This window comes from Labrus mixtus, chromosome 7, assembly GCF_963584025.1.
Source record: "Labrus mixtus chromosome 7, fLabMix1.1, whole genome shotgun sequence".
In the NCBI taxonomy this organism is placed as follows: Eukaryota; Metazoa; Chordata; class Actinopteri; order Labriformes; family Labridae; genus Labrus; species Labrus mixtus.
In genome coordinates this window covers 1,185,430-1,198,188 of record NC_083618.1, presented here as the reverse complement: position 1 = coordinate 1,198,188, position 12,759 = coordinate 1,185,430, and the positions used below count along the sequence as shown (strand labels likewise).

Genomic DNA, 12,759 nt, shown 5'->3' with positions numbered 1-12,759 from the left:
ACAGAGGAGAAGAGTCTAGTCAGAGACTTAGGACCCTGTTGTGAAGGTCGGATCAGACGCCTTTCATTGGCAGAGCGTAGTGGGCGGGAGGGAGTGTAGACCTGGATGAGAGAGTTAAAGTAAGGAGGAGCCGTTTTTGTGGTTGTTTTGTAAGCGAGCAGCAGAGTTTTAAATTTGATGCGAGCAGTAACTGGGAGCCAGTGTAAGGAGATGAACAGCAGAGTGACATGTGCTCTTTTAGGAAGGTTGAAGACCAGTCGTGCTGCTGCATTTTGTATCATTTGCAGGGGTTTGATAGTGCATGTAGGAAGACCTGCCAGTAGAGAGTTGCAATAGTCGATGCGTGATATCACAAGAGCCTGTACCAGGAGCTGTGTAGCATGTTCTAACAGGTAAGGTCTGATCTTCCTGATGTTGTACAGGGCAAATCAACATGACCGGGCAATCGAGGCTACTTGAACCTTAAAAGTTAGCTGGTCATCAATCATGACACCCAGGTTCCGGGCAGACTTTGTGACTTTGTAATCAGACTGGAAAAATCGTGGGAAATGATCGTTAGTAGAGAGTGGGAACCCTGTCAGTAAACCGCTTTATTATTTTAAAATCGGGGCCATTGGCTAGTTCACGTTACATTTTTACTGATCCAGGATTCAGGGGACTGATGCCATCAGATCTTAAACGTTAAGCTTGGTTTCCATCTGTATCTGTTTGGTTTCCATAATTCTAAGGCTATCGCAGCCTTCATTTTTTATGCCTGTCATCACTGTCATAAAGTCAGATTCTGATGAATCCATTTACAACATGCAGAACAGGACAGAAGTTTCACAGTTAGTTGTAAGTTTGCCATTTACAAGGAAACTGGAAATATTTCCTGGGAAAAAAATTACAAAAAAAGCACAACAGAACTAGTGAAGAAATAAGACATACCGCTTTATCCACACGGGCCGTCAAAATCAACACAAATAAAAACTCCTCATAGCTGCTTCAATCAAACAAAAGGTTGTTCAATATTTGGTTTCAAAATGAACAAACACTTGATGTACGATGGGGATTTTCCAAACAGCCATGCTATCTCCAGCAAGTCAATTCTGTCCCGTCTGCATGCGATGCGTTTTCTACACCATGAGAAACATTCAGGGTGTGCCAGTGTTTCAGCTGTGAAGATGTTTGCCCTGTGTACTCCCATTCTCATCAGAAGTAGTATCTATTCTGCTGAGAATTCACGCTTCCCTTTTCAGAAAACTGAGATAGAGAGGCTGCTGCCATGAAACCTCAGGTTCATCTACACCTTTGACCACGAGACAAACCATAAAACTGTGAACACGGTTTGCAGAAATGAGGGATAGCCTCACTTCTGGAGGTTTAGTCATATAATTTGAACACCACAAAAAAGAATCCAGCTAGTCTACATTTCTCATGATGGTAAATATGAATTTGATCAATTTTGGCGGGTTTGAATTGAGCTGTGGTTTAGCAGCACTGTCCGCTGGGCGTCAGGTTCGGCTCCCTCGCTAACACCTGCACGTCTGAAGAATCGATTTGTGCTGTCATGTACCTTTAGACAAATGAAAAAAAAAATATGACTGGAATTGAAACTCACACAGTCATACTGAGCATACTAAGATTAAATGAAACTTATCAGCCAACGTGCTGAGTAGGGTTTTCTCATGTGAGTTGAACACCGCTGCATAGTTTTCTAGAACTGTGGTCTGATGTGTCTGTGCTACCTTAATTAATATTGGTATTGTTCATAATTATACAGATTATACACATTAAGGACTTTGAGAACTAATCCACGATTATAGTTGTTGTAATCAAGCAATTATAATAATATGCATAACGAGGCTACTTGCGTGGTTTCTTTTGGTCCAAATTAAAAGATGAATTAGCATGAAAACCTGCCAAAGACCATGTCGCACTTCAACACCATCACTACCCTCTCAGAACTACTGTGCTCACTAGCAATTACTAAGAGTATCCACATTTTATGAGAGGCAGTACTACAAATGTCAATCATAAACATCATGGCATCTTTAGTTTCACAAAGTCATCCAGTTACCATGTGTCAGTACCTCTTTAAATAAAAACCTCATTCTCAGCTAATCTTTTTCCTTAATACTAAAATAAAGCTGTTGAGCTCAATTTCCACTCTGTTCCTCCTCCCATGTCAACCCAGCACACTGCCAAGACTGACACAGGTCTCTAAAGGGAATCCTCACTGATGGCATCTCTGGTACTGCAGATACTATTCAATGACGGGTCCAAAGGGGCTCTTGGTGAGCACCTGAGAATCTGAGATTAGGTTGTTGAGATCTGTTAAATGTTTGTGTTACATCCGTGCTAAATGTGGAAATAAAAGCAATAAGAGACTAGAATAAATGGAGTGATGAAAACACTGCAAGTGTCCACTTAATAAAATACCAGTCCCTGACTTAATGTGTCTGTTGTTTTTTTTTTTTAGCATGGATGGTGGCGAGCTTTTTAGTCGAATCCAGGACAGAGGAGACCAGGCCTTCACAGAGAGAGGTACAAAGCCCACGTTGACCCCAACAAACATGGCTCACAATGAATTATTGCATAGCATTGGTTCAGTATTAAAGGCTAAATATGTGATTTTTCACACTTAAATGTAATATAAATCAAGTATATCCTCTGAAAATAACTCCGTGAGTCATGACTGTCTACAATGGGTGTAACACCCGAGTCCCACTGTCTGTGATGTTTTCAGAGTTTTCAGAGTCCTATCTTCAGTTTGTTTACATCGCCTTGACGGCCGGGTGACTCCTCCCCTCGTGTATAAAAGTTGTTTAATTGAGGGACTAGAGAAAAGAAGAATAACATACTGTACTCACTGCTTAACTGTGTTTCTAGATCACGCTCATTTCAGGTAAATTTACATGCAGTGTGAAGATATGAGCATAATAAAGATCGCTAGCATTAGCATGCTAACACAACAATGCAGCCCGAAGTTTTGGTTTCATGCTGGTGCTCAAGGGCGACATCTGCCTGATCAAAAAATCGCATATAAAGCCTTTAAGATAGAAAGCCTGTTTGTCCACGGCTTTACTTGGGTCCCTTATCCTAAAAGAAAGTGTTGTCTCTTAACTTTAGAGGCATCTGACATCATGAAGAGTATTGGAGAGGCCATCCAGTTCCTTCATGCAGTCAACATTGCACACAGAGACGTCAAGGTTTGTGTTGTTACCCTGCTTACCAAGAAATTCAACCATTCCACACTGACACCCATCAGTTGATTTAACAATCATCCTTTTTTTAATCTGTTCTGCAGCCAGAGAATTTACTGTATTCAACGAAAAGACCTAGTGCACTGCTCAAGCTCACAGACTTTGGCTTTGCCAAGGAGACAACTTCACACAATTCTTTAGCTACCCCCTGCTACACACCTTACTATGTTGGTAAGAAACCTTTTGTTATTTACTCTCCTATTCTGTGTTCATGGTGTTTACAATAAAAAAAAATCAGTCAAAACACTTTTCTGACCTGTAACAATTTACATTTTTTCCTTTCTGTGTGCAGCTCCAGAGGTTCTGGGCCCAGAGAAATATGACAAGTCATGTGACATGTGGTCATTAGGCGTCATCATGTATATTCTGTACGTTTTCTTTCTTCTTTTTTTGGTTTTGTATTGCAATATCTCTGATTATTGATTGTGTTCTTTGACTAATACGGCTTTTGTAAACCTTCAACAGGTTGTGTGGGTACCCTCCTTTCTATTCTAACCATGGTCTGGCCATCTCTCCTGGGATGAAGAGGAGGATCAGGATGGGCCAATATGAGTTTCCAAACCCTGAATGGTCTGATGTATCAGATGAAGGTCAGCCATTGTCTGTTATTGTGTAACAGTTCAGAGTTCAAAGTTCAGTTCGTACCTTGGTTTTTGGTGTCACTGTTTGGTATGACTTCAATTCATCAGGAAAATTAGCAAACAAGAAGTCCTGAATGGGTTTCTCTAATTTATTTTGTATTGACAGTTGTGCAAGTTACAGTTTGTGTCTGTTGTTTACAAATACTTGTGTAATTTAAACATGAAATATGAAAGGAGGAGACAAAACAAAATGTTGCAAAATAAACGGCAACATAAATGAATAAAATGTCCTGATTTGAAAATATAAACGAAATACAACTTCAAATATAAGACACAAGAAATTAGCAATCCATCACATTTATGATTTATGAAGTGTCAGTCACATAGCTGGAAGTGTCCAAAGGCTTTTTGAGAACAGCAGGGACATGTTGTTGGGAGCATGTTCACCATGTTTTCAATGACGTGCTGCCCTGGGAACCTGAAGTTTCCCCACACAACTGATTTAAAGAAGCAGGCGGGACTTCTAGCTCTGCTGTGTCATCTTGCTACCATTTATTACTCTTTGTGTCTTTTGATGCGTCAGTTTCTTGTGCATATGGGGACTTGAGGTAAATGTACTTGATATAAATATGCACATACATATATATATATATATATATATATATATACACATATATGCATATGCATATATACATGCAGCATACATACATATCACAAACACATACACTCATACCTACATGCACATGCATACATACAGATACATACCTAAGCTAAATATATGGGATCTGTTTCAACTTGTTTTAAATGCCAGGGAAAAGAGGTGAGTTTTGATTTGAATGGATTTAACGCGTTGATTTGTCTGATGGAGGGAAGCAGTTGATTCCACAGACGGGGGCCAGCCACTGAGAAGGCATGGTCACCTCTGAGTTTTCGTTGAGCTCGAGGCACTACAAGGAGCGACTGTTCAGAGGACATAAGTGGGCGTGATGGGGTGTAGGGGGTTACAAGTTCTGTTAAATACGGGGGGGCTAGACCAATCAGTGACTTAAAAACAAGTACGAGTTGCAGTAGTCAAGGCGGGACATAATAAAAGCATGAATAACCTTTTCTGAATCTTGAAACATAAAAAAGGTTTTACTTTAGTTAAGGACCGTAGTTGGAAAAAGCAGCCTTTAACAACTGATTAGAAGGGTTCTCTCTCTATATAGAAGATCTCTTTTCCCTAAATTGATTTGACAAATGAAGACCAAACCCCCTCTATGATCTTTATCAAATACTTTGCACATAAGTAAGAAATAATATGTCAAGAGAGTTTCAAATTATCTCACCTACATGTGACAAACAAGCTTTTTATTTCCTTCTTTGTGATCAAGAAATTGAAACCGATCATTCACCACCTCCTCCTCCTCCTCCTCCTCACTGCTATCGATCATATTCACTATAATTGAAAGTGATGTTTTAAGCTCCTGTGTCATGTGCACGTTTTAAAAAGAAAAGAGAAGCTGACTTTGACACTGTTGAACCAAAGTCTCCTTCAAACACATGCACGTGTGATTATAAATGTAGAACAAGAAAAGAGGCGTATTGGTGTGATTTACTGTAATACTATTCTCAAGAATCAGCACATGGTTTACTGTCGATGTGTGATATTTTCTTCTTCACATTAGTTTAGTCTAAAAATATCCTTCTGTTCCCTAGAGCCATGAACATTTTGCTCTTGTTTTTAATATCACACTCTTTCTATGTGACAGAAGATTTGTATGTAAGCTGTTATTTCCCAATCTTGTTTCTTAATTTAACAGTGCAAACAATTATTTTTTCAGCTAAACAACTGATCAGGACCCTCCTTAAAACTGAGCCGACACAAAGGATGACCATCACAGAGTTCATGAATAATCCATGGATTAATGTAAGGGCACCCTATCATGCTTTTTCAAACGTCTTTACTCTGGCTCACACTCGAACATTGAAGTCAAGTTTGCATGTGATTCTGTGTCTTTCTAAAGCAATCGATGGAGGTTCCCCAGACCCCTCTTCACACCAGCCGAGTGCTAAAGGAAGAGAAGGATGCGTGGGAGGATGTCAAGGTAAGAGGTTCACTTTGTTTTTGTTCGGAAAACAGAGACAGATCTTCCTGTAAGATTGCTACAATAGTAGGGCTTTCCATAAAAAACTGAGCAGTCATCTAGTGGGAAGATCAGCAGATCAGACACATGTGCTGACGGGCAGCGCACAGAGGTAGAGCACTTTGGTTGTTGTTAGAATTCAAATTAATATATCAGCATTGACAGCTGTTCTTTAGAGCTGTAATCGGCATCATATCCATCGTAAATATCGTCAATATCTTCAACAATATCATTCAGTGCGTAGGTGTCTGTAAACAGCTCTGATTTTTTTAAGGCAATGCTGATGCCTGACTGGTTAGATTTACACCTTTAATATTTATATGAACTGATCATGTAGACCTTCATTGCACGGTTAACGAGACATGCCTCATCAATTGTTAATGCATTGTTTTTTAGAAACATAAATGTACTGTTATTCAACAAGGATAAAGTTCATTTAATTCGGGCTACTTTCAACTTATGTTAAGCTCTTAATTCTTGACTACATCAAATGAATTCTTGATTGTATCACACTTAAAAATAACATGTTATCACAGGAAACTTTACAAACAAAGCAGTTCTTCACCATATTCTGTTAAAAATTCAACTGCTCCTACAGGTTGTCATATGCTTCGACTCTATTCTCACTTGTTTTTAAGAGGTTATTTGAACTGCCACTGTTACAGCCATCCCTGCCTTGTCTCCCACTCTAAGTTCACTGTATGTGAAACTCTCATTGTATTCCTGCTCTGTGGTGTTTTAAGACTTACCAGATGTTCCCCTTGTGTATCGCTAGAGCCCGATTCGCTGCTCAAAGCATGCTGGGATAGTGACGTGGACCAGGCTTTTCTCTCTCATTATGTCAGAATCATCCATATTAAGAAAACAGTCATTTGTCATTTCTTAAATGTAGCCTTTGGGGTGTCGGTTTGATTGAAACGATTTCCAACATTTACATATTACAAGTCAGTGTTTCCCCTACCATTATATTAGGGGGCAGCCCCCCTTGAAGGTCAAGTTAATACAAAAAAAAATAAAAAAAAGTTTTTATTTTTTTTAGATTTATTTTTGGGCTTTTTGTGCCTTTTATTGTAGAGATAGGATAGTGGATAGAGTCAGAAATCAGGGAAAGAAGTCATTTAAGGATACCTTTCCGATAGAACAGGACAGCTGTCATTAAAAGTAACACATGAACACCAAGATTCCTTCAAGTGTTTGTGTCGGCGTCCGTCTGCCCTCCCTCCCCACCCCCTCAAAGCTGTAAACCTAGGGGAAACACTCAAGTCCCAAGTTAAAGAGAATTGGTCACGTGCATCAGAGTGTCTGTACCATCAACTGAGCGCCCCCTCCTGCCTTCTCTCTGAGCACGTGGGGGTGATGCAGAGAGACAGACATCTTTCTCATGCATGTATTGATCAGAAGCGGAGGCGATTTCATCTTAAATGGACGGGGAGACAAGTAGCAACTTGTTAGACAAAACTAGTGTCTTAAAATCAATGATGAAAAGCGCACAGTCACTGCAGGATGTAGTGTGTACGTTTACTGCTTATGCCTACACTGCAAGCTAACGCACACTAGCACATGCTAACCGCTGGTGTTTGGCACCTGTGTGTCCAACAGAAAGAAGGCAAACTGCACGTCCACAGTTAAAAAAATCAACACAAGGTTCACCTTCGTTTGAACAAGCTATAGCCGTATCAACTCACTATGATTTGTCGCTATGTCCACGTCTGCAATATTCGCCTGTTTGAATCGGGTTCAATTGATGAATTGAATCCTCTCTTAAATTCACCTGCACATTGTCATTGGCTGTGGGAAACACACCAGCTTTCCCATACACAGAAAATCACACAAGGGGCTTGTTGTTTCATAATTCTTCTCATCAACTCTCACCCTGTTAAATATTAGACATATTGCTTATGCTACGGAAATTAACTAATACAAAAAACACATTTCAGAGTCTTGTTAGGAGACATATTCCTCCTCTTAGGTCAGACACAAAAGGGTATTTTTCTGAGCGCTAGATGGCAATACATTTTAGAAGTGTGACATCATTTGACAACTCGTCCTCATGACATCAAGCAAGTGGCCTAATGATATTTTTCTTGGTACATTTTCAGGAGGAAATGACCAGTGCTTTGGCAACAATGAGGGTTGACTATGAGCAAATCAAGATCAAGACCATTGAGGACTCAACCAATCCCCTGCTAACGAAACGGAGGAAGAAAGCCACTAACAGCATTGGGGACCCACAGTCTGCTGCCCACTGAAAGCTGCACGAATGCATGCACACACAAACACAGGTTGTAAAAAGGAAGCAATAATTTGTCGACACGTGAGTCGTATTGCATGGATTTTATCAGTGTTTTATTTTTCATGGCAAATTCTAATTTTTAAGTTTTGTAGGAGTGTTTTTGTTTTTATTACTCTACCATTTTAACAAGTCCAACCCTCTGCTCCAGCAGAGAGGATGTTTATGTTTTTACACCATTGAAGAGATTATGAATCCTCGAGGAGGAGAGGAGATGGAATCACTAAGATTTCTCTCCTGAAATATCAGGTTGATATACTGAGAGGGGCTCAAATGTTTGAATAGGACATGAGGCCTTAGCATTAGCAGTAGTTCTTTCCCCCCACAACCCTGTTCTAGCACTGTCCCCTCACCTGTGAATGTTTTTTTTTTTTTTTTTAACGGCTAAATTCCAAAAATTAAAGCAAGGGAAGTTTTGTTTTGTACATAAATGCAGAGTAAGCAAAAGTATTTTGAACTGACTAGTGGAATGTAAGAACTCTGTCCCTGACTGTTGGAATTAGCCGCATAGTCACTCATACGTGGGACGAGTCTGTCGGTTCAGTTCGCTTAGTGAATGTTGAACAGAGGCCTATGCACTCACTCAAGGGCCACGTGCCATTCTGACAGAGCACCTCACCTCTTGGCTCCTCTCTCCTCATATTAATATCTACGCTTATATTTTTTTTTTCAGAGACGTAGTTTTAGGTCCGAGAAGGATGCAAGGTTTAAGAACAGAAAGTGGCTCGACCTTTCTTCTGCATGTAGCTCAAAGGAGAGACGGAGCCAACTGATACTGTATTTTTTCATGGATTTTATGAACGTTTAAGCATAGGCCTTAATGGTGTTGTCAAATTAGCAAAATGACGTTTAACCCTTACCTACAATTTGGATTTCACCAATGTTATGCTTCAGAATTTTATAACACCGCCATATTATATTTCAAGTTAATGCTATGCAGGTGTATTTGTCGGCGAGCGATGTGAAAGTACTGCTAGGACCTTTATCGTGTGGATTTCTGTTTTCAGACGTGTTAGAGAGATGTCGGACACAATAGGGGCGTTTTTGTGTGTTTATGCAAGCAGTAGCACTCGATACATGTTTCAGTTCCTCTGCAGGGATCACTTAGTGTGACTGTCAGGGGGGGACTAATCTGGTCTATTGACCTCCAGCACATCTCGTCCACACTTTCCCTGAGGCATGATAGGAAGTACACGTGACTCCAGAGCTGCTCCTCGTCCTGGAAAAGAAATAGAAAAAAACACCAGCAAAGCTGTCATCTCACCCAAAGGGGGCTGTGATGGTTGGTTTCTCTTTAATGTTCTGTTGACCTTTTGGGACACTGTCCATCTCACTTGGGATCATTGGACGTGATTGTGTTTGTTTCTGTCCACTTCACTTTGTAGAATCACATCCACATCACCTGTCACCTTGCTTCCACAAAAATCTCTCACTGTAAAAATGTTCATTGAATGTCTTTGATGTCTTTTTGTTTTCATCCCCCCTCAACACTTACTTTGTAGTGGAAGCACACACACGAGTCCATCTTTTCTTCCCCGTCATCAAGTCTGTTTAGCGCCACCTGCCGTACTTTTGTCTGCTTCAGCTTTGGATTAAAAATACATAAAAACAAGAAACCTGCTCTGTCAATTCCTATTTTTTTCAAAAAAACTCAGTTACTTTGACACAGAGATGACACTCTCAACAAAAATGTTAAAGAAGAAAAAAATCAAAGCACTGTTTTATACAAGGCACTTACTAAATATGAAGTTTTTAATGATGTAAGAATGATGAGAGCTGTAGTAGAGTCCATATCTCTTCAGGTTAAGCTTTGACGTTAAATGTCTAAACAAAGATAAAGTCATCGTGAAAGGATCTTTTTCAGTTATTTTGGATCTGTTGCCAGGAAAAAACTAACTACTTTGATCATTTAAGTAGTATTTTATTTTTAGTATAATTAAATATCACAATTAAATGAAAAAGGAACTTGTACAATTAGATTATTTTTTTGTGTCAAACACTTTGGCATTTATGACTCAGGTTGTCGGACAGGCTCGAGACTTGTGGCTTTGAAACAGTGCAAAGACCAAACTTGTGACAAACAGACTGGCAAGCACGAGGGCCCCACTGGAATATACACATTTGCGTAGCAAAACAGCACTGTCATTGAGTCAACACTGCCATTTGCCAACACTGGGGTGTTGAGAGCAGCTTTCCGCCAAAGCACGAGGTAATTTTTTCTCCAGGTATGAGGCTGCTGTAGGCACTCGGCTTCCAGCTCTGAGTATGTCGAAACCTACAGTCATTTTTCTTATCCCCAAGAGTCTGTCGGGTAAGTGAGAAAGGGTTTTAACGGGGCCACGGGGGAGTTTCTCATCATAGATGTCAAGTCAGTTCTCCCCCTCACCCTATAAAACCTCAGGACACTCACGCTGTATGCCCGTCAGAGAGAGGAGGGGCGACCCTTTAGCATTTTATGTCTGGGAGAAATATGAGGTTTGTCTGGGTTGGAAACTGAAACATGCCTGCTTGAAGGTGCCTGCATGTCACTACTATGTCTGAGGAGGAGAGTGAAGGGTGGAAGCTTCTCAGCTGAGGAGGTGACACAGCAGTGAGTTCTTTGAAGTGGCATGCCAACCTCATTTTCTCACACATACACATCCTCTGAGACTAGACAAGAAGCTGAATGACCTGTCCCAGACAGAAGATGTAGCAAAAGTGAGAGGCCACACATTACCTCAGTAAGAAACGTGATCAAATGGAAACCCTTTTTTTTTTTTTTTTAACATGTACAGCACAACTGTCTTATGCTTCATGTGTCCTGGAAGTCTGATCACACTTTACTGTCAGGCATAGCTCTTGGTATATGTGGGGGATGTGGTTACTTTGATTTTTCTATTCGTTGCTGATTTTTTGAAAAACATGTTTTCATCCTAGAAACAATTTCCTCATTGAATCTGAGAAAGTTGATGCATATCAGCGTACGCCTTTGAAACAAAAGTTCTTACCTTTTCATGTAAGAACATTTTACTGTTACAGACTAGAGTTGGCCTCAATGACAGAGATATATGTTTGTCTCTTCTTTTTTTTTAAGTCTGTATTTGACAAAAATAACAGACATAATATCCTCTATAAAGCAAAGCTTTAAAAGAGACGCTCATTATGCAAACTCTTGTCAAACAGTCAGAAACATCTATTATGTGACAAATATTCTCTACACCATATTTAGGAAGTACCCAGAGTGCTGCTTGTTAAGCAATAATATAGATGACTTCTTTTTTGAGTGGTTACTTCTGTTTACATATTTTGTTTCACCCGCGTCCTTTTCCTGTAAACGGCGGAAATTAAACTAAAAGTTGCGCGCTAAACCTAGACGAGAGGAAAAATCTGTGCAACACCCGCCTCAGGTTTGACTTGTGCAGTGATGATACACATCACAGCATACATTACAAAGACTGTGTCACTGTTCCAAAGTAGTGATTCTAAAAATGTACATTCCTATATGCTGATGACACTTCGATCTAATCTAATCCTGTAATTGACTCACCCCATGTGCGTATATAACTCTTCTCACACTTCACCTTTTCATGCAAGATTATGCATCAGGATCTTTTTTGACAACTATTGCAATTTCTAATTTCCTTTTCATGTGGGTGTCTTTTTTTATGACTAACATGTACAGTGACTATTTCTATTATACACATGCTAACAGCTACAGGAAAATATAATAAAAACAAGGAAAAATAACATTTATAATTCTCTTTTCTTAATTAAAGAAAAGGCACACATCATCATACTAAGGGTTATTATGAAATCTATAGAGAGGCTAGCACTGTGGGGGTTAGAAATGTGGCTCTGAACATGTCTCTATTAAGTTTTCATGTGGACAGAAGAATTTTTCACTGCATTTTACTGTAAATAAATACCCCAGCCTTCTCTCTCTATTTATTTCTCTATGTATTTATTTGTTTATTTTGACAGGGACGGTGTACAGCCAATTAGCTGTACCAGAGGTAGCTATAAGCTAATTTACATCTGTAGTCCCTGAGAGTTAACTTTTCACTCCACCTCATGTGAGGCCATTCAGAAAAACTACAAATACTTTTGACTACCTTCAGATGTTGGACAACATTTAGCACAAACTAGATCTGTCCAAGCATAAAGTTATTAACATCTTTTTTGATGACATAAAGTAAACTTATTATTTGTTGAGAGTTATCGGGAGATATGTTATTGCTAGGATACATAGCTTTGTTTTCCAAAGTTGCCACAAAATATATATTTTTTAAATATTAAATATATATAAGTTTTTTTTTTTTTAAATACATATTTTTTTCCTTTTTTGTGTACATCGCTTTGGATAAAAGCGTCTGCTAAGCGAATTGTAGAATTGTACATGTAGTCCAAGTTTAGCCCCCTCTAGTTTGGACATGCACACCAAGTCTTGACCTGGGACTAGCAGACTAATACTGTAGGCCTCAATAAACAGACCTTTTGGTTATGGGGAATTTGAGATATCTTTACTATCAAGTGGAAAG

General features: G+C 39.5%; 1 protein-coding gene across 1 annotated transcript in view; it reads left to right on the top strand.

The window, feature by feature from the left end:
• Positions 1-9,858, top strand: part of mapkapk2a (MAPK activated protein kinase 2a) — a 36,811-nt gene extending 26,953 nt beyond the window's left edge. Inside the window, exons 3-10 of the mRNA XM_061041968.1 lie at positions 2,462-2,526; positions 3,112-3,191; positions 3,290-3,416; positions 3,538-3,613; positions 3,711-3,835; positions 5,650-5,735; positions 5,833-5,913; positions 8,052-9,858. Of these exons, the coding sequence (XP_060897951.1) occupies positions 2,462-2,526; positions 3,112-3,191; positions 3,290-3,416; positions 3,538-3,613; positions 3,711-3,835; positions 5,650-5,735; positions 5,833-5,913; positions 8,052-8,201 (790 nt within the window). The 3' untranslated portion in view covers positions 8,202-9,858. The remainder of the gene's footprint in view (positions 1-2,461; positions 2,527-3,111; positions 3,192-3,289; positions 3,417-3,537; positions 3,614-3,710; positions 3,836-5,649; positions 5,736-5,832; positions 5,914-8,051) is intronic.
• The last annotated feature ends 2,901 nt before the right edge of the window (positions 9,859-12,759 follow it).